Here is a 24195-nt window from a genome sequence, read left to right on the forward strand (position 1 = left end):
GGTTGTTTTTTTCTGCCTTCCCATTCTTATTGTTTTAATATATATATTTTGGAATATGTTGAACATTGACATTCTTTCAAAAGAGAAAAGTATTTAAAAATAAAGAGATTAGTTCCCATTTCCTCTTTTCTCCTCTGGTAAACAACTTCATTGTTTTCCAGTTTATGCTCCCTATGATACACATATATATATTTCATGTATGTATATCTGTGTGTGTACACACACACACACACACACACACACACACAGGCATAGACATTCATTCTTTTCCTTCTTACACAAAAGGGGACCTACTGTAGATATGTATCTGTTAGATCATTAAAATCTTCATCATTTTTTTGTTTGGTTTTGTTTACAGATGTATAGTGTTCCATTGGGTTTATGTACTGTGGTTTCTTTAACAAATCTTGTGCACAAGGATGTTTAGATAATTTCCAATATTTTGTGATTATAAATGATGTAGTGAATAAACTTTTGCCCATATATTTTCATATTTCTGGATGTTTACTTCCAAAGTTCCTATAAGTGGGATTTCTGGGTTGAAGAATAAATACTCATGTAGATTTGTTAGGTATTGCTAACTTCTCTTCCATAGGGATTTATTCATTTTGTATTCCCAGCAGGTCATAAGTGTAAGGGAGCACTGTTGGCCCAGTCTCCTAAGCAGAGCATATGGTTATGCTTTTGAAATTTTGACAATCTGATCGAGGAGAAATGGCATGTTGTTCTAGCTTTAGCTCATATTTCCCTGATTATCAGTGAAGTTGAACATCTTTTCATACAGTTAAGAACCATTTTTATAGCACTTTTTGTGAGTTGCCTATTTATGTATGTTGCCAGTTTTTCTATGGGATTGTTAGTTCTTCCCTTTTTTAAAGAGTTTTTTTTTTTATAAATTAGGGATTTTAGGCCTTTTATGTCACATATGTTGTCAGTATTTTCTCCCAATTTATTACATCTTTTGAGTTTACTGATGGCATTTATTTTTACCACACCTTTCAGTATACGTATGTTACCATGCAGTCTTGTCTTCTACTATGTTTAAAGTTTATTTTATATGCTCAGATGTCTGATCCATTTAGAGTTGTTTTTTTTTTTATGGCTAGGGTGTGAGGATTGAATCTGATTTTATATTTTTCCAAATGGCTATCCAGTTATCTGAATACCATTTATTAAAAAGAGCTTACCCCAATAATTTAAAATACCACTTTTATCATATACTAGATTTTTAGTATATGATAGTTGAGCCAATTTCTGAATTTCTATTTTGTACCTTTGGTCTTTCTACTGATGCAGTGATACTACGCTATTTGAATTGTACAGACCTTGAATATATTTTAGTATCTTTGAAGTCTAGTTTCCCTAAAAGCTCTTCATTTGTTTTCTTTTTTTCTTTTTTTATTGTTTTAAAATTTAATTCCAGGATAGTTAACATACAGTGTTATATTAGTTTCAGGTACATGATGCAGCGACTCAACCATTCTATATATTACTCAGTGCTCATTATGATAAATTTGCTCTTTACTCCCCATCACTTATTTCACCCATCCCCCACTCACTTACCCTCTGGTAACCATCAGTTTGTTCTCTATAGTTGAAGAGTCTATTTCTTGGTTTCTCTCTCTCTCTCTCTCTCTCTCTCTCTTATTTTCCTTTGCTTGTTTGTTTGTTTTTTTTTTATTCCACTTATGGGTGAATTATATAGTATTTGTCTTTTTCTGACTGCTTTATCTCACTTAGCATTATACTCTGTAGGTATCCATGTTGTTGAAAATGGCAAGATTTCATTCTTTATGGCTGAATAATATTCTATTGTATATACCATATTTTTATCCATTCATCTATCAATGATTACTTGGGCTATTATATATTTACTTATGCATGTGAACATTAAGATCAATTTTTCTGGCTCCTTTAAAGCTTATTGGAATTTTTATTAGATAAAATTGAACATTATCTTTCAAATTAACTGCCATTCTGATGATGTTGAGATGTCCCTATGAAAATTAAAGAATGCGTTTGCATATATTTGTGCCTGCTTTTGTGTTTTGCAGACTGAGTTTTATGCCAAAAGTTCCATTATGTTTCCTTTGGAACTATTGATTTCCTTAGTTATTTGTAGCCATTTGTAGTTTTTTTAAATGACAGCTGAAATCAAACTTTCAAAAATTGTTGTTTAAATTCAACTCATAATTACACATTTCAAAAATACTTTTAATACGATCAAAATTCAGTACTTATTAATATAAAGAATGTAAGACAATATGTGATTCTACTTTGCTTTTTGACTTTGAAAACTTAAAAGAGAATATAATTCTTATATTAGATACCTTCAAGAACTCTATAAAGCCTCTCACCTTAATTTTTAATGAGGTGGTGCTAATTACTTATTTATGTTAAAACTCTTCATTTGAGAAAATGAAAGCTAGCAAAAATCACTTCCTAAAGAAGAGCATGTAATTTCATTCTCCTGAGAAAATTTATGGTTTGGAGAAAATAAAATTTTAACCATTCCTTTATAAAAATTATATTATGTTGAAGGTTAAATAATTTGAATAACAGTATTATCGAAAAAATAAAAACCATAAACTTCCATATGGGAAGATAGGTTTGTATCTGGAGCTCTTAAAGTCAACATATAGATCAATTAAAAAGTACCTGAAATCCTTACATTTGTTAAAGTTAGTTATTTTAGATTGCTGTGGTACTTTGAAAGCCATCTATTTAAACAAATGAGATGCAGAGGGAATATCATGCCTAGCAATGCAGACACTATTATATTGAATATATTCCTGTTCTGAACGTAGCATTGAGAACATTTGCAGCAAGTCAAATTTATTTTTTTGTGACAGACAAAAGAATTATAACAGTATTGTAAATCAATCCTTTAGTATATGTATATACTGGGTACAAAGTGATGGAATTTATGGAGGTGAGCCTAAAGGAAGGAACAGGAGTATAGAAATAGTAGAGAACCTGAAGTGCTTAACCCAGCAACAACGAGTGTAATCATTTTCTTGCTGGAAAACTACTATATATCACACATTTTGAAATTGCTTTTGGGGAAGTCAAAGGAAACCTAACCCCCAAACTTTCTTTGTTTCACAGAGAATAAAGTGAATGGTATATAGGACTATTATATTTCTACTTTAATTTTGTAGTCAGTGTAAATAAAGATTTACTCTTTTACTCAGTTCTATGTATAAATAAAAAAACTAGTGACACATGGGTGAAAAATGCATTCAGAATGTAACTTGATTATTTAGCTTATTATTCTCAATTGTTGGCCTTTCATTAATTAAAAAGTATGTATTGAAATTATTCCTCTGCTCTGATTAACTATTAAAACTAAAGACATTTTTTGGGGGTGCCTGGGTGGCTCAGTCAGTTAAAAATCATACTCTTGATTTTGACTCAGGTCATGATCTGGTTCCTGAGATCAAGCCCCTGCATCTGGCTTTGTGCTGACAGTGTGGATGCGGCTCGGGATTCTTTCTCCCTCTCTCTGCCCTTTACTGCACTTGTGTGTGTGCACTCTCTCTCTCAAAAATAAATAAACATTTAAAAAAAGAACTAAAGATATTTTGAAAATATCTTTCTCATCTTTTAAACTTTTATATATACTTTAAATATTAAGTCACTGATTTCAGTTAGCCTGGTGTATATACCATTTTATAATAATTTATTTTGGAGGGTGTTTCAAGAAGAAACATTATATAAAATCAAGGTGTATCTCTGTTAGGCACTAACTGTCATTTTTACTGAATTCTAGAAACAGGGATATAAAAATGTGAACTTCAGAAATTTTGAAAATACTTATAATCTTCCCCCACTGCTGTAATTAACCATAATTGTGAAGAATTTAAATTAGAATTCATGATTCAGAATGCTCTTATGTTCTTCCATTTTTTATAATATGTTTACGTAAGTTCAGAGTTTGAGCTTCTTAATTTAGGGTTGGATGATTTAGAAAAAAAACCTTTTCTTTGATACACAATTGAGGAGATCTGTTCTAAAATACAGATTCATTATGTAGAAATTGGGGGAAAATATATTAATTTCCAAGGATACCAAAAGTAAGAAAATGGTGTAGATTTATGAATTTCCACAATTTTCTTCCTTTACCTAAAATTGTCACCATATCTTTATCAAGACTTTCAGTTTCTTCTCATTATTAAGGAAGATTACATATCCCCAAACTCTAGTCTTAACCCATCTGCCTTGTGTGACATTCCCTTTTCTCATCTTGCATGGGTATTTATTTGTCTTCACTGTTTCTTCTCTTGACTCATGCTCAAATATTGGCTTTCTACATTATTTACTGTGAAAATTTGTTGTTAAAACTTGGATTAATGGAATAGTTTTTAAAGATGTTTTAATGTGGAGTTTAATTACTTTCTTGCTGGAAGAAAGATACAGAGCTTTTGAATTTTGTGGATCAGTAGTAAATGAGTTTATTGTTCCTACAGGTGTGATTCTGAAAATCGCTATGTTGGTAATCCACTTAGAGGCACATGTTATTGTAAGTATCTGTATTTTTTTTCATTTTTAAATAATTTATAAAATTAGTTTTAGGTGATTTTGCAGATAACAAAATTCACCTTGCGTTCCGATGTTGTCATTAATATGTTACCATTTCTGTTTCTTAAATATAGTATAACTCCTTATATATTGCTAGGAAAGGCAGTCTTTTTGCCTTTGTGTTTGGTGCATTTTTTTCTACATTTGAAGAGTAACATAGCAATAGATCTTATTCTGAAAATGGAAACAAACATAGGACTTGAGTAAACTGAGCTGGATTTAATGTAATCTTTTCAATTTGATTAAATTTTGAACAAATAGAATTTTGTGATAGATTTTTTTAGGGGGCGTTTTTGGTCATCACTAAAAAGCTGTGCTGATTTTTTACTAAATGATACTATCACTGGGTAGTGATTACGTGGTGGATGTATGTTTAACTTTTTAAGTAGAAAGCAAAGAGTTTTTCAAATGATTGTACCTTTTTGCATTTCCACCAGCAGTGTAAGAATTTCATTTCAGTTCTTCAAATCTTCCAATATTTCATATACTTAGTCTTTTTAGTTTTAGTCGTTCCAACAGGTGTGCAAGAGTATCTAATTCTCATTTTATTTACATTTCTTTAATGAGTGATGATATTAAGCATTTATTCATATGATTATTTGCCACATGTATATTTTATTTGGTGAAGTGTGTTTAAATCTGTTGTCCTCTTTTAAAAATCGGATTGTTATATCATTGAGTTTTCAGAGTACTTTATGTATTCCAGATGCAAATATTTTATTTGATATATGATTTACAAATTATTTTTTTTAGTTTGTGCCTTGTTTTTTCACTCTATTAGAAGTGTTTTTTTTTGAAGAGAAGTTTTTATTTTTTTTGAAGATGATTTTTAATTATGATAAACTTCAATTTATCAGTTTGTTCTTTTGAGAAATCTTAGCTTGACCTAAGATCACAAAGATTTTCTCCTTTTTCTTCTAGAAGTTTTGTATTTTTATGTTTTCTACTTAAGATACAGTCTATTTTGAGTTAATATTTGTATATATATCAAGAGATGGATTTTTTTTTCTTCATGTGGATATCTAAATGTTCTAGCACTGTTTCTTTAAAGACTTTATTTTAACCAATTAATTGCTTTTGCAATTTTGTTTTTGTTTAAACTTTGTTTAAAATCAGTTGCCCATATATGTGGATAAGACTTTAAAGACTATTTCTGGAATCTCTATTGTGTTCTGTTAATTAATTTGCCTGCTTTTGTGCCAAAATAGTACTGTTACAACTACTGTAGTTTCATAATAAGTCTTGAAATTATGTATCATTTATTTTCCGACTTCATCCTTCTATTTCAAACCTATTTCAAACTTGACTCCATTTATTTTGTGGTTACATGTGAATTTTAGAATCTGCTTGGTAAATTTTGCCAAAATACATACTAGAATTTGGATTGAGATTGTGTTTGGCTTATAGATCAGTTTGGGGAGAATCCATTCTTAACTATAGTGAGTCTTCTGACCCATGAACCTAGTATATCTCTTTTTTAAACTTAATTATTTTTTAATTTATTCTCAGCAATATTTGTTATTTTTCAACATGCAGATCTGTCATGGTTTTTGTCAGATTTATCCCTACATATTTTATACTTGCTGCTGTATAATTTATAATGCTGCTGTAAATATTGTTTTTTTTAAATGTGATTTTTAATTGTGTCTGATGTATATAACTACAATTGATTTTTGTGGTGATTTTTATCCTTCAGCTTTGCTAAACTTCCCTGTTAGTTCTAGAGCCTTTTTGGTAGATTCCATTATATTTTTGATGCAGACTGTAATGTGCTTTGTAATTAATAGAATTTGATTTCTTCTTTTTCTTTCTGGCTACCTTTAATTAATTAATTATTTAAAATTTTTTTTTTATTTTTTGCATTATTGCATTGACTATTATGTCTGGTACCATGTGACAAGATGTGATGAACATGGGAATATTCTAGTTGTGTTGTTGATTTCAGAGAGAAAAGATTCAGTCTTTCACTATTAAGTATGATGGAGGTTTTTCCTAGATGCCTTTATCAGCTAGAGGAAGTTCTCTTCTAGTCCTGCTCTGCTGAGGACTATTGTTAGGAATGGGTGTTTTGTTTATGTCATATATTTTTTCTGCATCAATTGAGATGATCACAAGGTATTTGTATTTTACTTAAAAATATATATTTTTTAATATTTTATTATTTACTTTTTGAGAGAAAGAGAGACAGAGCATGAGCAGGGGAGGGGCAGAGAGAGAGAGGGAGACATAGAATCCGAAACAGGCTCCAGGCTCTGAGCTGTCAGCATAGAGCCTGATGTGGGGCTCGAACCCACAAACTGCGAGATCATGACCTGAGCTGAAGCTGGATGCTTAACCGACTGAGCCACTCAGTCGCCCCTTGTATTTTACTTTGTTAATATAGCAGTTTTAGTTTGTAAAAGGAATAAATGCTACAACATGTAGATATACCATTTTTTTTGTTGTTTATCAGTAGATGGGCATTGGGATTGTGTCTAGCCTTTGACTGTTATGAAAAATGTTGATATAATTCACACAGTCTTTGTGTAGATATGTAATTTTATTATCCTTGAGTAGTAGATTCCTATAAGTGAAATTGCTGGGTCATGTGATAAACTTATGTTTGACTTTTTAAGTAACAGCCAAATGATTTTACAGTATGGCTATACAATTTTAACTTCCCGAAATTTATAAATGCTTCAGTGATTCCATATCCTCAACACTTGATACTGTTTTTTTGATTATAGCTATTGTAGAGTATATGTAGTAGTATCTTGTGTCTTTAATTTGTATTTCTCTTATGACTGATAATGTTGAGCTCAATTTCCTGTGTCCTTGTCTTGAACATGTTTTGTTAGATGTGTAAAATACTAAATTTCCTAATAATTTTGTTGCCATTTAAATAGTATCTTTTAAAATTACATTTTCAGGACATCTGGGTGGCTCAGACAGTTAAGTGTCCAACTCTTGATTTCAGCTCAGGTCATGGTCTTGCTTTCCGTGAGTTTGAGCCCAGCATTGGGCTCTGCACTGACAGTACAGAGCCTGCTTGGATTCCCTCTCTTCCCCTCCCATTCTCTCTCTCTCTCTCCCTTTCTCAAAATAAATAAATTAACTTAAATAAAATTACATTGTCTACAGGGGCGTCTGGGTGGTGCAGTCGGTTAAGCGTCCGACTTCAGCCAGGTCACGATCTCGCGGTCCGTGAGTGAGTTTGAGACCCGCGTCAGGCTCTGGGCTGATGGCTCGGAGCCTGGAGCCTGTTTCCGATTCTGTGTCTCCCTCTCTCTCTGCCCCTCCCCCGTTCATGCTCTGTCTCTCTCTGTCCCAAAAATAAAAAAATAAAAAAAAAACGTTGAAATTACATTGTCTACTTATATTTGATATATAAACATTAAATTCATTTTAATACACTAATATTCATAAACTTTAATGAACTCATTATTAGTTCTTATTGTTTACAGATTTGTTTGGTTTTTAATGCAGTTAATTATATTATATGCAAATAAAGACAGTTTTATTCCCTCTATCAAGATTTCTTCAGAGTTTTTTGATTACTGACTCAATTTCTTTGCTAGTAATCACTCAATTCAAATTTTCTATTTCTTCTTGATTCAGTTTTGGAAGGTTATATGTTTCTAGGAATGTATTTCTTCCAGGTTGTCCAATTTATTGGCTATAATTTTTCATAATATTCTGTCATAATCCTTTGTATTTCTGTGGTATTGGTTGTTATTTCTCCTCTTTCTCTTTTCTGATTTTATTTATGTGCCTTGATGAGTCTACTAAAGGTTTATTAATTTTGTTTATATTTTCAAAGAACCAGCTCCTGATTTTTCATTGATATTTTCTGTTGTTTAGCCTTTTTAAATTTATTTCTGCTCTAATCATTTCATTTCCTTCCTTCTGGTTTAGTTTTGTTTGTTCTTTTTCTAGCAAAGTTAGGTTGCTTATTTGAGATTTTTTTTTCCTTGAAGTTAGCCTGTATTACTATAAACTTCCCTCTTAGAACAGCTTTTGCTGTATCCCAAGGTTTTGGATCATTGTATTTTCATTTTTATTTGTCTCTTTGTATTTTTTATTTCCTATTTGACTTCTTGGTTGATCCATACATTGTTTAGTTGAATGTTGTTTACCCTCCATGTATTTCTTTTCTATCCAGATTTTTTCTTGTGATTAATTTCTAGTCTCATACCCTAGTGTTTGGAAAGATGCATGATGTGATCTCAATATTTTTTGATTTATTGACACTTGTTTTGTGGTCTAATATGTGATCTATTCTGGATAATATTCCATGTACACTTGAAAACAATATGTACTCTTTTCGTTTTTGTTTTTGTTTTTGATTTTGGATGGAGTGTTCTGAATATATCTATTAGGTCTTTTCGGTTCAATCAATCATTCAAAGCCACTGTTACGGATTTTCTGTCTTGATGACCCATCCATTGGTGTGAGTAGGGTGTTAAAATCCCCCCACTATTATTGTGTTACTATTAATTTCTTCATTTATTTCTGTTAATATTTGCTTTATGTATTTAAGTGCTCCCATGTTGGGTGTGTAGATATTTACAATTGGTATATCCTCTTTTTGGATTGTTCTCTCTATGAGTATGTAGTGTCCTTCTTTCTCTCTTGTTAGTATTTGTTTAAAGTCTATTTTGTTCAACATAAATAGTCTTACCCCCAAAATTAACCCACAGAGGTCCAAAGTAAAATGCATAATGATTAAGTGACAAAAAGATTTAAAAACATCAAGAAATAACAGCTACATACAGGGGAAACCCCATAAGGCTATCAGCTGTTTTTTCAGCAGAAACTTTGCAGGCCAGAGGGAGTAGCATGGTATAGTCTAAATGTTGAAAGGAAAAAAGCTGAAACCAAGAATGCTCTATCTGTCAAAGCTGTCATTCAGAGTAGAAAGAAATTTTTCTAAACAAAAACAAAAAACAAACAAAACAAACAAAAACAAATAAGAGTTTCTCTAAGAAAAGCTAAAGGAGTTCATCCCCTCTAAACCATCCTTACAAGAAATATTAAAGGATATTCTTCAAGTGGAAGGAAAAGGTCATAATCTAGAGTAAGATTATGAAAGAAAACATTTTACAGGTAAATATAAACCTATAATAAATGTAGTAGATCAATCACTTATGAAACCAATATGGATATTAAAGCACAGGAACTGAAAAATCAATTATATTTACAAAACCAGTCAAGGGATTCATGAAAGAAAAAGATGTATGATACCATATACATAAAATGTGGGGAGGGTAGTAAAAATTTAGTGTTTTTAGAATAAGTTCAAACTTAAGCAACCATCAACTTAATATAGACTGCTGTATGCATAAGATGTTACATGTGAACTTAATGGTAACCACAAGTCAAAACCTATAATAGATACACAGAAAGTAAAGGGAAAGGAATCCAAGCATAACACTAAAGAAAACTTTAAACCATAGGGAAGAGAGTAAGACAAGAGGTGAACAGAGAAGAAGACAAAAACAATCATAAAACAAGTAACAAATTGGCAATAAGTACATACTTATTAATAATTACTTTAAATGGAAATGGACTAAATGCTCCAGTCAAGACATAGGGTGACTAAATGGATAAAAAAGAAAGGGCCATCTTTATGTTGCTTACAAGAGACTTAATTCAGACCTAAAGACACATAAAAATTGAATGTGAAGGGGTGGAAAAACATTTACTATGAAAATGTAAACAAAAGAAAGCTCCGCTGACAATACTTATATCTTTAAGGTTTTTTTAACCCCTTACTGGGACACTTGTGATCTCTAAGTGCTGAGTCAAAGTGATGGTAGTAGACAGGACCATCAAGTGAGAGTTTGAAATAATTTATGGAACATTTCCTTTAGCAAGTTAAAAAAGTTATCCACATTAGTGTTCTATAAGATTTTATTATGAATGACTTTTTCCTTTACCTTATTATGTGTGAAGTTGTATTAGTAAATTTCCTAATGTTAAATATCTTTTAATTCTGGGATAAACCAAACATAGGCACGGAATATTGTTTTTTGGAACACTGCTAAATATTAGTTGTTCATATTCTATTTAGGATTATTTTCAGTATAAATGAATACAGACTACCATTGTACTTTTTTCTCTAATGAAATGATGTTTGACTGTAAGGTTTTAGTTTTTATTTTCCATTTTCGTATTGTGTAACTATGGTAATAGCTTTTAAAAATGAATTTGAGGGGCGCCTGGGTGGCGCAGTTGGTTACGCGTCCGACTTCAGCCAGGTCACGATCTCGTGGTCCGTGAGTTTGAGCCCCGCGTCAGGCTCTGGGCTGATGGCTCGGAGCCTGGAGCCTGTTTCTGATTCTGTGTCTCCCTCTCTCTCTGCCCCTCCCCCGTTCATGCTCTGTCTCTCTCTGTCCCAAAAATAAATGAAAAACGTTGAAAAAAATTAAAAAAAAATGAATTTGAGTAGATTAATGACCCCTTTTAAAACAGAAATAGTTAAATATTAAGTGAACTTTAAAGGTTGGCTGAATTCAAAGAAAATTTTGGGGTCTGGTCATTTAGTAATTTCCTTTTTATATACTTTTTAATTGTTATTGTTTCTTTAAAAAGTTCTTAATGTTAATTTATTTATTTGAGAGAGAGAGAAAGAGAGCTGGGAGGGGGGGCAAAGAGAAAGGGAGACACAGAATCCGAAGCAGGCTCCAGGCTCTGAGCTGTCAGCACAGAGCCTGACACGGGCCCGATCTCGTGAACTCTGAGATCATGACCTGAGCTGAAGTCAGCCACTCAACTGATTGAGCCACCCAGGTGCCCCTAATTGTTATTGTTTCTTATTAACATTATTTTCCACATAGTTCTTAGCAGACACTGATGATCAGTGTTTAGATTGTAATTGATTAGGTGTTGCAAAAGTGATATTTCAATACCTTCTTTATTTCTTGATTAGAAAACTTCTCTAAAAATAAATTTCCTCTCATCAGTTATTTGGTTACTCATTGATACAGTTCATATAGGAAATGCATGATAAATGTAATATTAGTTGTTTTTACTTACCAGTTTTCAAAGTAAAGAATTATTCAGTATCTCTCAAACATGACGAGGTTTCTTTTCATGATAAACTTATGGACTCATACATATTTAATATGTTTAAATCCATTTTCAATTATTAACCTTACTGATGCTCAAATTGTTTTTTATGACTAAGATAATTTTTCTTCTAGATCAATGCTATCCAATATAAATATAATATGAGCCATATATGTAATTTAAAAAAAATTAATGCTTATTTATTTTGAGAGAGAGAGAGTGTGTGCGTGCAAGGCAGGGGAGGGGCAGGGAGAGAGGGAGACAGAAGATCCAAAGAGAGCTCTGTGCTGACTAAAGAGAGGCCGATGTGGAGTTCAAACTCACTAACTGGAAGATCATGACCTGAGCTGAAGTCAGTCTCTTAATTGACTGAGCCACCCAGGAGCCCCTTAAATTTTCTAGTAGCTACATTTAATTTTTTTTTTCAACGTTTATTTATTTTTGGACAGAGAGAGACAGAGCAAGAATGGGGGAGAGGCAGAGAGAGAGGGAGACACAGAATCGGAAACAGGCTCCAGGCTCTGAGCCATCAGCCCAGAGCCTGACGCGGGGCCCGAACTCACGGACCGCGAGATCGTGACCTGGCTGAAGTCGGACGTTTAACTGACTGCGCCACCCAGGCGCCCCATCTAGTAGCTACATTTAAAAAGTTAAAGGAAACAGCTGAAATTAATTTTTTTAAGTTTATTCATTTTGAGAGAGAGGATGCGTGTGTTGGACGAGCAGAGAGAGAGGGGAGAGAGAGAATCCCAAGCAGTCTCTGTGCTGTCAGTTCAGAGCCCCACTTGGGGCTCACTATCACCAACCATGAGACTATGACCTGAGCCGAAATCAAGAGTAGGATGCTTAACCAACAGAGTCACTGAGGCACCCCCAGGTAAAATGAATTTTAATAGTCTACTTTATTTAACTCAACATATCTGAGATGTCAGTTTAACATGGACCAGTATAAAAATCATCAATGAGGTTTTTGTCTTTAGTGTTTTTTTCAAACTACGTCTGAAATACAATTTGAATTCTATAATTATAGCAGTCTCAATTCAAATCAGTCACATTTCAATTACTCAATAGCCACATGTGAATAGTGGTCACCAAGCATTGGATAGCTCATCTTTAGGTTACGTAGGATTCTAACTTTCTTAAAAATGTAAAAGGAATAGTCATAAAGCACTAGATGGCAGCCTTGTCACTTGTTAGAAGACCCTTAAAGCTTAATAACATTTGAAAGAAATGGTGTTTAAAGAAAAGGTCAGTAGTTCTTGTAATAGTGTTAATGGAAACTATACTGATTTTAAAGATCAGAGTGAAATTTAAAATGCAGGCCCACACTGTGGCTTAAAGCAATTGAGTGCAGTGTGGTGTTAACTTAATTGAAAGTAATATACCAGCAGTTGTATCCTTTAGACAGTCTTAGTAGGTTTGTTTGTTTGTTTATTTATTTATTTATTTAAAGTTTATTTATTTTTGACAGAGAGAGAGAGAGAGAGAGAGAGAGAGAGAGAGAGAATGAATGAATATGAACAGGAGTGGGGCAGACAGAGGTGGAGAGAGAGAATCCGAAGCAGGCTCTGTGGTTTCTCTGCAATGCCCATCACTGGGGCTCGATCTCCCCATGAGATCTTGACCTGAGCTGAAATCAAGAGTAGGATGCTCAACTGACTGAGCCACCTGGGTGCCCCTGCTCTTAGTAGTCTTTTTTTTTTTTAACACTTTATTTTTGAGAGAGAGAGAGAGCAAGAGAGAGCAGGTACGCATATATGTAAGTAAGGGAGAGGTAAAGAGAGAGGGACTGAGAGAATCCCAAGCAGGCTCCATGCCCAGTGGGGAGCTCCACATGTGGCTGGATATCACGGCCATGAGATCATGACCTGAGTGGGAAATCTAGAGTTGGACACTTAATCGACTGAGCCACTCAGGTGCTCAACCCCGGTCTCCCATGTGACAGGTGTGGATATTTGCCACTCTACTAAGGAGGAAGACCTTAGTTTTTTGTTTTTTTTTTTTTAAAGTTCGGTTTAAAACGAAAAATATTTTGGCTTATTTCAACTTTTAATTTTTGAAAAATTACTGTTTTATTTTCAATTCTGTTGCTCTTTAGAGTTCAGGATACAATTTTGTGATGATATAATACATTCTCTCTTTTAAAAGGAGTAAGGAATTTAATTACTGTCACATTCAGTGCTTGCTTCTGCCACTCATCACATCTTATGTTAGTTTATATTACTAAAAAAATTAAATATGTATCCATTTATACCACTGTAAACTTTGTAGGTTATTATTGATATATTTAGTGTTTATTAGTGTTCATGTTTTGTACTGAAAGATTAGTTATAAGCATATTATTTAAGGATTTGAATTTTTTCTTTTGTTTGATATATGAGAGATATTTCTAATAAATGTTAGTATAGCTTTAAATTATGAGTATCAATCTCAATTTAATTTTCTAAAATGCTATGTCATACAAACAATGAAATTAAATCTTGAATTAACCTTATACTTAACATGATTATTTTGTGTTTTGTTCTAAAATGGGAATAAAGGAATTTTCCCATTTTAAATTAAATATAATGTATTTTGTTAGTGTTTTCTATAGCTGTTTAGCCATTGATCAATAGATCAATACATCAAACAGCTATTTCAGTAGGATCTAGCTGGTCCATCTGCAAATAGGGAAGTGACCTAGATAAACACAGAGAATCTAAATTCTTTCATTTCACAGATTGAAGACATGATGGATTGAGGATTATCAGAGAAAACATAAATTAACCACATGGTTGGATTTTAACCTTTATTCTGTGATTCATCAGTGTTTCTGTTAAATCTCTTTAAGCTTATATCCCAGTAATTTTTAGATGTTTATTTCAGAATTATTTAATATTTTAACGTATTTTAAAATGAAGTGCAGTATAGCACAATTATGAAAAAGTTAAAAATAGCTGATGAGAAAATTTTCTATTCAATTAATCTAGAAGAGAGATGAAAAATGTATCTGGCAAATATTTTGTAATGAAACTGTTAAATTATTCTAGTTATGTAAATAATACAGACTCACTGTAGAAATAATTAAAGTTTAAGGAATCAATAAAAATGCCTGAAAAGCTGCCACCAGCGCTCCCAAGGGGAGTTGTGCAGCCTGTGCCCTCCGCAAAGGTTCCTAGCTACAAGAGAGAGTGGGCGCTGATATCCTGTACTTATCTTTCTTACTAAGCCATATAACCCGGTGTGGGGCTCTGTCTGCCTTAAGCAAGGGTTAATAGCTCCTTATTTATAAAGATGCTGAATGGGCAAATGAAGGCACTGCATGCCTTTCTAAATACATCATGTCATGAGAATGACTGTACATAAAAGCTTATAATGTATATAATATTATGGCAAACAACTTTTTTCTCACTGATATCTACCTCATTATTTAGCATTATTTATTAAATAAAACAGTTTTTGTCCAAACTGGAAAACAACCACCTGACTTTAAAATAATGATATCACCAGTTAACATTTATTAAGCATTTACTGTGCCAGGCTAGTGTAAGCTTTTTATATTTATTAGCTTTTTTAATCTTCAAATGAGAAGGGTATGCTAGTTATCAACATTTTTTGTTTGAGGGAACAGAGGTAGAGAGAGTTTATTTTTATAAAATCACAGAGCCAGGAAATGACAAAGCCAGTTTCCATCCAGCATTCTGGGTCTATAGTCCATACTCTTTTTTTTTAAATTTTATTATTATTTTTTAAAATTAATTAATTAATTAATTTTTTAATATATGAAATTTATTGTCAAATTGGTTTCCATACAACACCCAGTGCTCATCCCAAAAGGTGCCCTCCTCAATACCCATCACCCACCCTCCCCTCCCTTTCACCCCCCATCAACCCTCAGTTTGTTCTCAGTTTTTAACAGTCTCTTATGTTTTGGCTCTCTCCCACTCTAACCTCTTTTTTTTTTCCTTCCCTTCCCCCATGGGTTTCTGTTAAGTTTCTTAGGATCCACATAAGAGTGAAACCATATGGTATCTGTCTTTCTCTGTATGGCTTATTTCAGTTAGCATCACACCCTCCAGTTCCATCCACGTTGCTACAAAAGGCCATATTTCATTCTTTCTCATTGCCACGTAGTATTCCATTGTGTATATAAACCACAATTTCTTTATCCATTCATCAGTTGATGGACATTTAGGCTCTTTCCATAATTTGGCTATTGTTGAGAGTGCTGTATAGTCCATACTCTTGATCATAGGTAATAAAACTAGAGTGACGAAAATTAGTAATAAAATTATCTCACATGTTTTTATATGAATAAAATAGAACAATCTATTGAAGGAAACAAAAAGAGGATCTAAACATTTAAAAATCTATACTGTCTTTTTAAATAAGAAGTATCCATTTGAAAATATCATATTTAGCCAAATTGGTTTTGGTTAATTATGAATTTCCAATTAGAATTTTATTCAGTTCAGTTTTCTGAAGGATATGCATTAAAATTAATTACCTTAAATTTTATTTTAAATAATACACTTTTAGAATACACAGTGAAATTATGAAAAAGAAAAATAGTGAGAAATGCCCACTCGATAGTTCCAGACATAATATAACTTTAACAGTACTGGTTCCCATATTGGCATAGGAATCGGTGAACTAAGTAGAGTCCAGGATTAGATTCCTGAACATTGGGCAGTTTTTATGGCAGTAATGTTATTTTTATGAAAGTTCTTAATGGCTCAATCTGTTTGTTTTTAATTATCCTAAACTTTAGATCATCGTAAACCTTAGATCATGGCTTTTGCATTTACCATTTTTCTGCCTCAGATACTTTAGCCACTATTCCACTCCTACCTAAGATGGACTCACAATAACCATTTTTCCCCTCATCCTAACACACAGTATGAAATGATCTCACTTGTTTAATTGTTGATGTAAACATAGGTTTTCTTTATTCAATAGAATGTAAGTGTGTGGGCTTAGGACCTTCTCTTGTTGGACCCCTTCCTTATGAAACTCTGTATCTTTTAGGCAGGCTTTAACTAAATACATAATGATAGAACACATATAAATTATCAACACATAAGTGAATATGCATATATTGTGGCTATATAGGCAACTATTTTTATTTGACCAAAAATGTTTGGAGATCATGTTATAGGTAATCAAGTAAAAGTGGCTTTACATTTATTTATTGACTTTTTAGTTTTTAAGTTTATTTATTTACTTTGAGAGAGAGAGATAAAGTGTGTGCACAGCTCGAGTGAGCCAGGAGGGGGAGAGAGAGAGAGAGAGAGAGAGAGAGAGAGAGAGAGAGAGAGAGAATCCCAAGAAGGCTCTGTGCTGTCAGCACACAGCCTGACACAGGGCTCAATCCCACCAGCTGTGAGATCATGATGTGAGCTGAAGTCAAGAGTCAGACGCTTTAGGGGCGCCTGGGTGGCGCAGTCGGTTAAGCGTCCAACTTCAGCCAGGTCACGATCTCGTGGTCCGTGAGTTCGAGCCCCGCGTCTGGCTCTGGGCTGATGGCTCAGAGCCTGGAGCCTGTTTCCGATTCTGTGTCTCCCTCTCTCTCTGCCCCTCCCCCGTTCATGCTCTGTCTCTCTCTGTTCCAAAAATAAATAAACGTTGAAAAAAAAAATTAAAAAAAAAAAAAAGAGTCAGACGCTTTAACCAACTGAGCCCCTCAGGTGTCCCTAATTTACATTAATTTTTAAATGTATTTACATAAAGTAGTACAAATCTATATTAAACAACTTTAAGCATCAGGCATTCGTTTGAATAAAAATGAGTCTCAAGATTTGTTTTTCCTCATAGTCTATGGAACGTTTGCCTCAAATAAAATCTATGCAGATTCCCATATGTCATTACAGAGTAATGAATAATAGTTCAGCTGCTTAAAGATACTATGAAGCAAAGAAAGTTGGCTTCTGAAGAAGTCGTGTCACATTATATGAAGGCCCCTACATTAGAATCAGTGATGTATAAGCATTGGTAATCATCATCAATCTTCTTTTTTTCATTAATGAAAAAAATAAGACCTAATGAGTTTAAGTGTATATTCAGGGCCACAGAATCAGTCATTTTCAGACTGTGAGTAACAACAAAGTGTCTGTGTTTTTTTCTCTCATATCTAGCAAATGTTCAACTTTCAGATTTTACCTTTGGGATTATTCTAAATGTTCCAAGCTCGATAGAAAATCTTAAAAATTTTAAGCATGGATAGTACTGTTCAGCAAGCAAAGAAAAACTAGTATTTATTGAATGTTTTTCTTGTAGAGAACAATTTAATATTAATTATTTCATTTAATATTCACAAGACTGACATTTTTTTTTCTCCTTAATTTATTTACTGAAGAGTTACACTGTTAGAGCTTGGTGAGAGAGTTCATTATTGGAATTGACTCAGTTTTGTTTATTCATTGAACATATATTTATTGAGTACTTTGGTGGACTCTGGGGATATTATGGTGAACAAAATGGGTTCTGCTCCATTGATGCTTATAAAGCTGTAGGGAAAATAGGTCTTATACCTGTTATACAATTGCCTAGATATGTGATTGTCATAAGAACTCTGAATGAGAATTCTAGAGGCTTCAGGATTATATTATAAGAGAACCTGACCTAATTTGTGGGACAGGGAATAGGACTGGGTCAGGCAAGAGTATGATGGAGCTTTGATGTGAAGATGACCGCATAGAAGGGTGGTGTGGATGTGCGAATGTGGGGTTGGGAGGTGGGGGATGTGGAATCAGCGGAGCAGCAAGCACAAAGGTTGTGGTTGGAAAGAACATGGCCTGTGAGAAACACATCCAACTAGGTGAAGAGAGGCAGGAGATGAAGTATGTGAGATTTGCAGGATCTAAATTATGTGGTGCTATATAGAACATGAGAGGATTTGGACCTTTATTGTAAGAAAAATGGGAGCCATTGCAGGGTGTTAGGAGGAGACTAAAATATTAAATTTTAATTTTAAGAGAATCAGTCTGCTTGCAATGTGTCAGCTTGATGAGGGCAATAGCGCATGAAAGAAGCCATTTTAGTTCGTTTTCTGAGGCCTGTTTCTGGTGCTACATGTAAAGTATGAACCACTGAGACTGTGAATATATTTGAACTTATATTCACACAAATTTTATCATTTACCAAATAGTTGTCAAAGTTGGCAAATACAGGTATTTATACAAATGATACTGTTTAAAATGTATTTGGATGTTCGAGGCGCCTGGGTGGCTTAGTCGGTTGAGTCCAACTCTTGATTTCGGTTTAGGTCATGATCTCATGGTCATGAGATCGAGCCCCATGTCGGGCTCTGGGCTGTGTGTGGAGCTTGCTTGGATTCTCTCTCTCTCTCTCTCTCTCTCTCTCTCTCTCTCTCTCTCTCTCAACCCCTCCTCCACTCACATACTCTCAAAATAAATAAATATTAAAAAAAACTCATATTTGGATCCTTGATATTTTTGTCAAAGTCTAGGTGCATCCCTTTATCAAACCCTCAAGGTGGCTAAATATATGTGTCCAATATTTTCATCATAAGCATCTTTGCTGCAAACATTTTCACCATATAACTAATTGGCTGTAAGTCAATTTTGTTATAAAAGGTAAAATCACAAAAAAATACAAGAGGGACATTAATTAAAAAGGTCATAATGAAACATGAGAATTGTTAAGAAAATTAAAAATTATTGTGAAACATAAAATAGTTGAACACATTTAAAATGTATGCAGATTCATGGCAATACTGTACAAATAACAGATTTTATTTTGCTGGTTGTCCTTAAGTACTTGTTTTCAAAGTCTTTTATTCATGCTTTTCATACTTTTTTTTTTTTTGCTTGTTGATTTGTTTCCTCATTTAGTATCACATCTTTTCTTTTTTTGCTAAAATTTTTTCCTTCATTAAGAGAGATATCCGTTTCTAAATACTGGGACGCACATTGGTAACTGGGCTTTATATTGTGTTGTGAAAGTGTTCTACTCTGTTACTTGTTCTTGCCGTCTTGTCACATATCTGTTGATAGTTTTCCCAAATCCTGTGGAAATCGCAGGCTCAATGTATAGACCATTATGAGGGCTAAGATTTAAAATGGGAGCGCTGAGGGCACCTGGGTGGTGCAGTCGGTTAAGCGTCCGACTTCAGCCAGGTCACGATCTTGCGGTCCGTGAGTTCGAGCCCCGCGTCGGGCTCTGGGCTGATGGCTCGGAGCCTGGAGCCTGTTTCCGATTCTGTGTCTCCCTCTCTCTCTGCCCCTCCCCCGTTCATGCTCTGTCTCTCTCTGTCCCAAAAATAAATAAACGTTGAAAAAAAAATTTTTTTTTTAAATAAAAATAAATAAATAAATAAATAAATAAATAAAAAACATTTCAGAGGAAAACAGAACCACCTAAACCACCTGTGATTGGTTTATTTCATTTAACTCCAGCAGCTTTACTTCTGGGTGTTTATCTAAAAGAATTAAAATCAGGATCTCAAAGAGATAATAGCACTCTAGTGTTCACTGCACCACTATTCAGAATAGCCAACACATAAAAACAGCTTAAATTTCCATTGACAGATGAATGGAAATCCTGAAATATGTGTCATGGATGAAACTTGAGACATATATGCAGCTTTTTAAAAAGTTCTTTTAAATTTTTAATGTGAAATAATTACAGGTTTACAAATATTTGCAAATATTTCTTTATGATCTTGACCCTTGGAAACTGTTGGACACATATTTATAGTATTTGATGTTTTTTCATGATTAAATTCAGGTTATGCATTTTTACTAAGGATAGCACAGAAGTGATGTGTCTTTCTCAGTGACTCCTATCAGGAAGCATATGATACCAGTTTTTCCCATCACTGATGCTGTTATCTTTGATCAGTTGTTAATCAACTGTACCACTTTGTTCACTCTAGAGCTACTGGTTTTTGTTTTTGTTTTTTCGTATTTAATGAGTACTTTATGAGGAAATTTTTGAAATTAGGTAAATATCCTATTTCTCATTATACTATCACCCACTATTTTTACCATACATTGACAATTCTTACCTGAAAGAATTATCATCAATGTGCTTGCCAAATGGTGATTTTCTGTTGTGTTATTTCTTCTGCATTTATTTCTTCTGCAATAAGGAAGAGCTGTTCCTTTTCTCTCAGTTATTTGTTTATTCAGTTATTTGTTTATATCAGTATTGCCTTATGGATATGTATTTTATGGCTTATAATGAATTACTATTATTTTATAGCTGTTTCCTAGATTTGGCTATTGGGAATACTTCACATTGTCTCCTGCTTCCTTCTGGCACGACTCCATCATTTTCTGAGTGCTTTCTTATTTTCTTGCACTGCAAGATATTTCAGACTCACCTTGTGCTTTTCCTGCCCTTTCCCTGGAATCAACCATTTTTCCAGGAAGCCATGGTTTTTTATATTGGAGAATGGTATTTAGAAACCAAAATATGGGAGCTACATATGCTCATTTGGTTCTGGGGTGTTGTTCTTTCTTTCCTTTTTTAAAAAAGTATTTCTTAAATTAAGTCACCAAGTGTATGTGTGTGTATGTGTGTGTGTGTGTATGTATATATATATGTGTGTGTGTATATATATATATATATATATATATATATATATATAACTACTATCTTATTTTAAAGCTTTTATTTAAATTCCAGTTAGTTAACATACAGTGTAATACTGGTTTCAGGTGTGCAATATAGTGATTCAGCACTTCTGTACAACACCTGGTGCTCATCACAAGTGTACTCCTTAATTCCTGTCACCTATTTAAGCCATCCTCCCACCCACCTCCCTTCTGGTAACTATAGTTCTCTGTAGTGAAGAGTCTGTTTCTTGGTTTGCCTCTCTTTTTTTCACTTTGGTCATGTGTTTTGTGTTTTGAATTGCACATACAAATAAAATCATATGGTGTTTGTTTTTCTCTGAGTTCTTTAGCTTAGCATAGTACTCTAGAGAGTATTATGGAACTCCACTGTCTTGCTTTAATTGAAACTTACTGTGCCCTGAAACCTTGCTGTTCTCCAAGGGAAGATCTGAATGTTTTTTCCTTCGTAATGTTGATTAGGCATGGGAATAGTATCTGCCTTGGTCCCTTTGACATTGACAAATAATTGCTTTTCTTTACCTGTCCAAGAATTTCATCTCCTCTGAAGCAGTATTCCACCTCTCCTTGTTGCTGCCTTTCACGGAAATCTTGTGCACTCCATTTAATATTTTATCCACTTACTACATTTTCACCTGCCTCATTGTCTTTCTGTTATTATCCCTCATGACATGATTCTAGAATTCAATTTCCATATGTACTTTAATTATGTATTAGGTTTTTTGTGTTCAATTTTCAAAAAGACTTCTAGGATGTAAACACTATACTCCCAGGACAGCTTTGTTATAAGCAAAATTAAGGATTTTTAAAAAGTCTGGAGATCTTAGATATTAAGCTAATTGTGTAATTGTTAATGCAGTGTGTTTTTTGTTTTGTTTTGTTTTGTTTTGTTTTGTTTTGTTTTGTTGGTGGAGAGGTAGGCATAATCACCAATCTACTAAAATAGCCTCCAAATAAGAGTTGTCGGTGCTTATATTTTTATATTATATCTGGCCACATGTTAAACTTATAGTTATAATTGTTTTATATTTCCTGGTAAATAATCTGATCTTAGCCATAAAAAGATAATTTTGTTTTCTTCTTTTATTCTAACTTGAAATTGGTCATCTATTCACTGCCAGACCTTTTTGTTATGCTGCTTCCTTATTTGTATTTGTCTCTTAGTTTTAGAATGGGCAGGAGTAATTTTTTCTCAGGAGAATAATATATAGATCATGTACTTTTAGGACATTTGCTTGCCTGAAATTTATCATTATGTTGCTTTTCTGTGTAGACAGCATGGTTGAATATACATATTCTATAAATAACTGGTCCAGTTTCTTGTCTTTTGACATATATTGTTACTTTAGAAAACTTGGCATCTTAACTTATCATCCTTTGTAAATAACTCATTTGTCTCTGTGAATGTGTGTGTATGTATAACGTGTGCACATGCCCACAGGGACGTGCCCACATGTCAGTAGTATTTTTTAAATAACAGCTTTATTGAGATATAATTCAGATACTCAACTCTTATTCTTTTTAAGGTGTACACTAAAGTGGTTTTTAGTATATTCAGAAAGTTGCGTGACCATCACCATGATCTAATTTTAGAACATTTTCACCACTCCTAAGAGAACCCCAGTACCTATTAACAGTCACTCCTCATTCTTCCTTCCCCCAAAGCCTAACAAATCTTCTTTCTATCTCTATGGATTGTTATTATATGTATATATATATAATATATATTATATATATCAGAGTAAACATATATATATATATTATATATTATATATATTATATATTATATATATTATATATATTATATATATGTTATATATATAAATGATATTGTGGAATATGTAGCCTTTTGTGACTGGCATCTTTTATTTTTATCATAATGTTTTAAGATTCATTCACGTTAAACAAGGATCACTACTTCATTCCTTTTTATGGCAAAATAGTATTTCTTTGCATGGACATAATTCATTTTGATTACCATTCACCAACTGAGAGACATTGGTTTTTTTTTTTTTTTTTATTTTGGGGCTGTTATGAATAATGCTGGATTCTTTTTATCTTTTATGTAAGGTATTTCAATATTTAGGTTTTAGTCTTCAACAGGTCTTTTCTATCGTATATTTAATATATATGTATATAATATGTGTATATTATTTATGCTTTTTCCGATTTGTTACAATGACTGCTTTAACAATATTAGTCATGCATATATTCAAAATTTCTATGCCTATTTTTTTTTTTTGGAGTGATTTTCATCTCTTCTCTGGGAGGCTTTTTCAGATTTGACCTATATGGCACTGATTCAGTTTTATGTTACTTTAATTATTTTATCTTCTGATTCTATTATTCTGTTTAATTTTACCGTTATTTTATTACTTTATTGGTTTTTTTACAGTTTTAACTTTTTAGCTCCTTTTTATTGTAGTCTTCATTGTTATTTCCTCCATCTGTCATTTGTTGCATTTTTTTAGGTTTTCCCTTTTTTTGATGCATACTGAATAGATATTTTAAATGACTAGACAGCTAATCATGTTAAATAATTATATATACTTAATCTATAGTGATAAAATGATATTTTTCTCTTCTCACTATGCTAGTCAAACTAACAAAATCAAAGATGTCAACTTTTTTCTCTTTGTTTTCACTTCCTTATCTATACAGTTAGGATCATATTCACTTTAAGGCCTATCAAGTTTATACAAAAAGTGAAAGATATAAAGAAGAGTGACTGTTTTTGCATCTGTTTTACTCCTGTTTGTAAACTTCATTTTTAGATACAATTGGGAAATTAATTGAGAACTTCTGATTTTCCTGGAATTATCACAGATTGCTGCTTGTTAGCCAAGATATTTAAAAGCTAGCTGTATTCTTTATAGGTGTTCCAAACTTCAGGGTTCAGTCTGTGAAATCAGAGGATTGATTTATACAGTGTGTATGATTTCTTAAAGTTGTGAAATATATCCCTCTTGTTTTTCAATCCACAAAG

The 24195-nt window shown here is 33.0% G+C and overlaps 1 protein-coding gene across 1 annotated transcript in view; it reads left to right on the forward strand.

Moving 5' to 3' along the window:
- Positions 1–24195, forward strand: part of ATRNL1 (attractin like 1) — a 782697-nt gene that overhangs the window by 253422 nt on the left and 505080 nt on the right. The window contains exon 21 of the mRNA XM_043597648.1: positions 4470–4522. Coding sequence (XP_043453583.1) covers positions 4470–4522 — 53 coding nt within the window. The remainder of the gene's footprint in view (positions 1–4469; positions 4523–24195) is intronic.

The sequence above is a fragment of the Prionailurus bengalensis genome, chromosome D2 (assembly GCF_016509475.1).
Source record: "Prionailurus bengalensis isolate Pbe53 chromosome D2, Fcat_Pben_1.1_paternal_pri, whole genome shotgun sequence".
Lineage (NCBI taxonomy): Eukaryota > Metazoa > Chordata > Mammalia > Carnivora > Felidae > Prionailurus > Prionailurus bengalensis.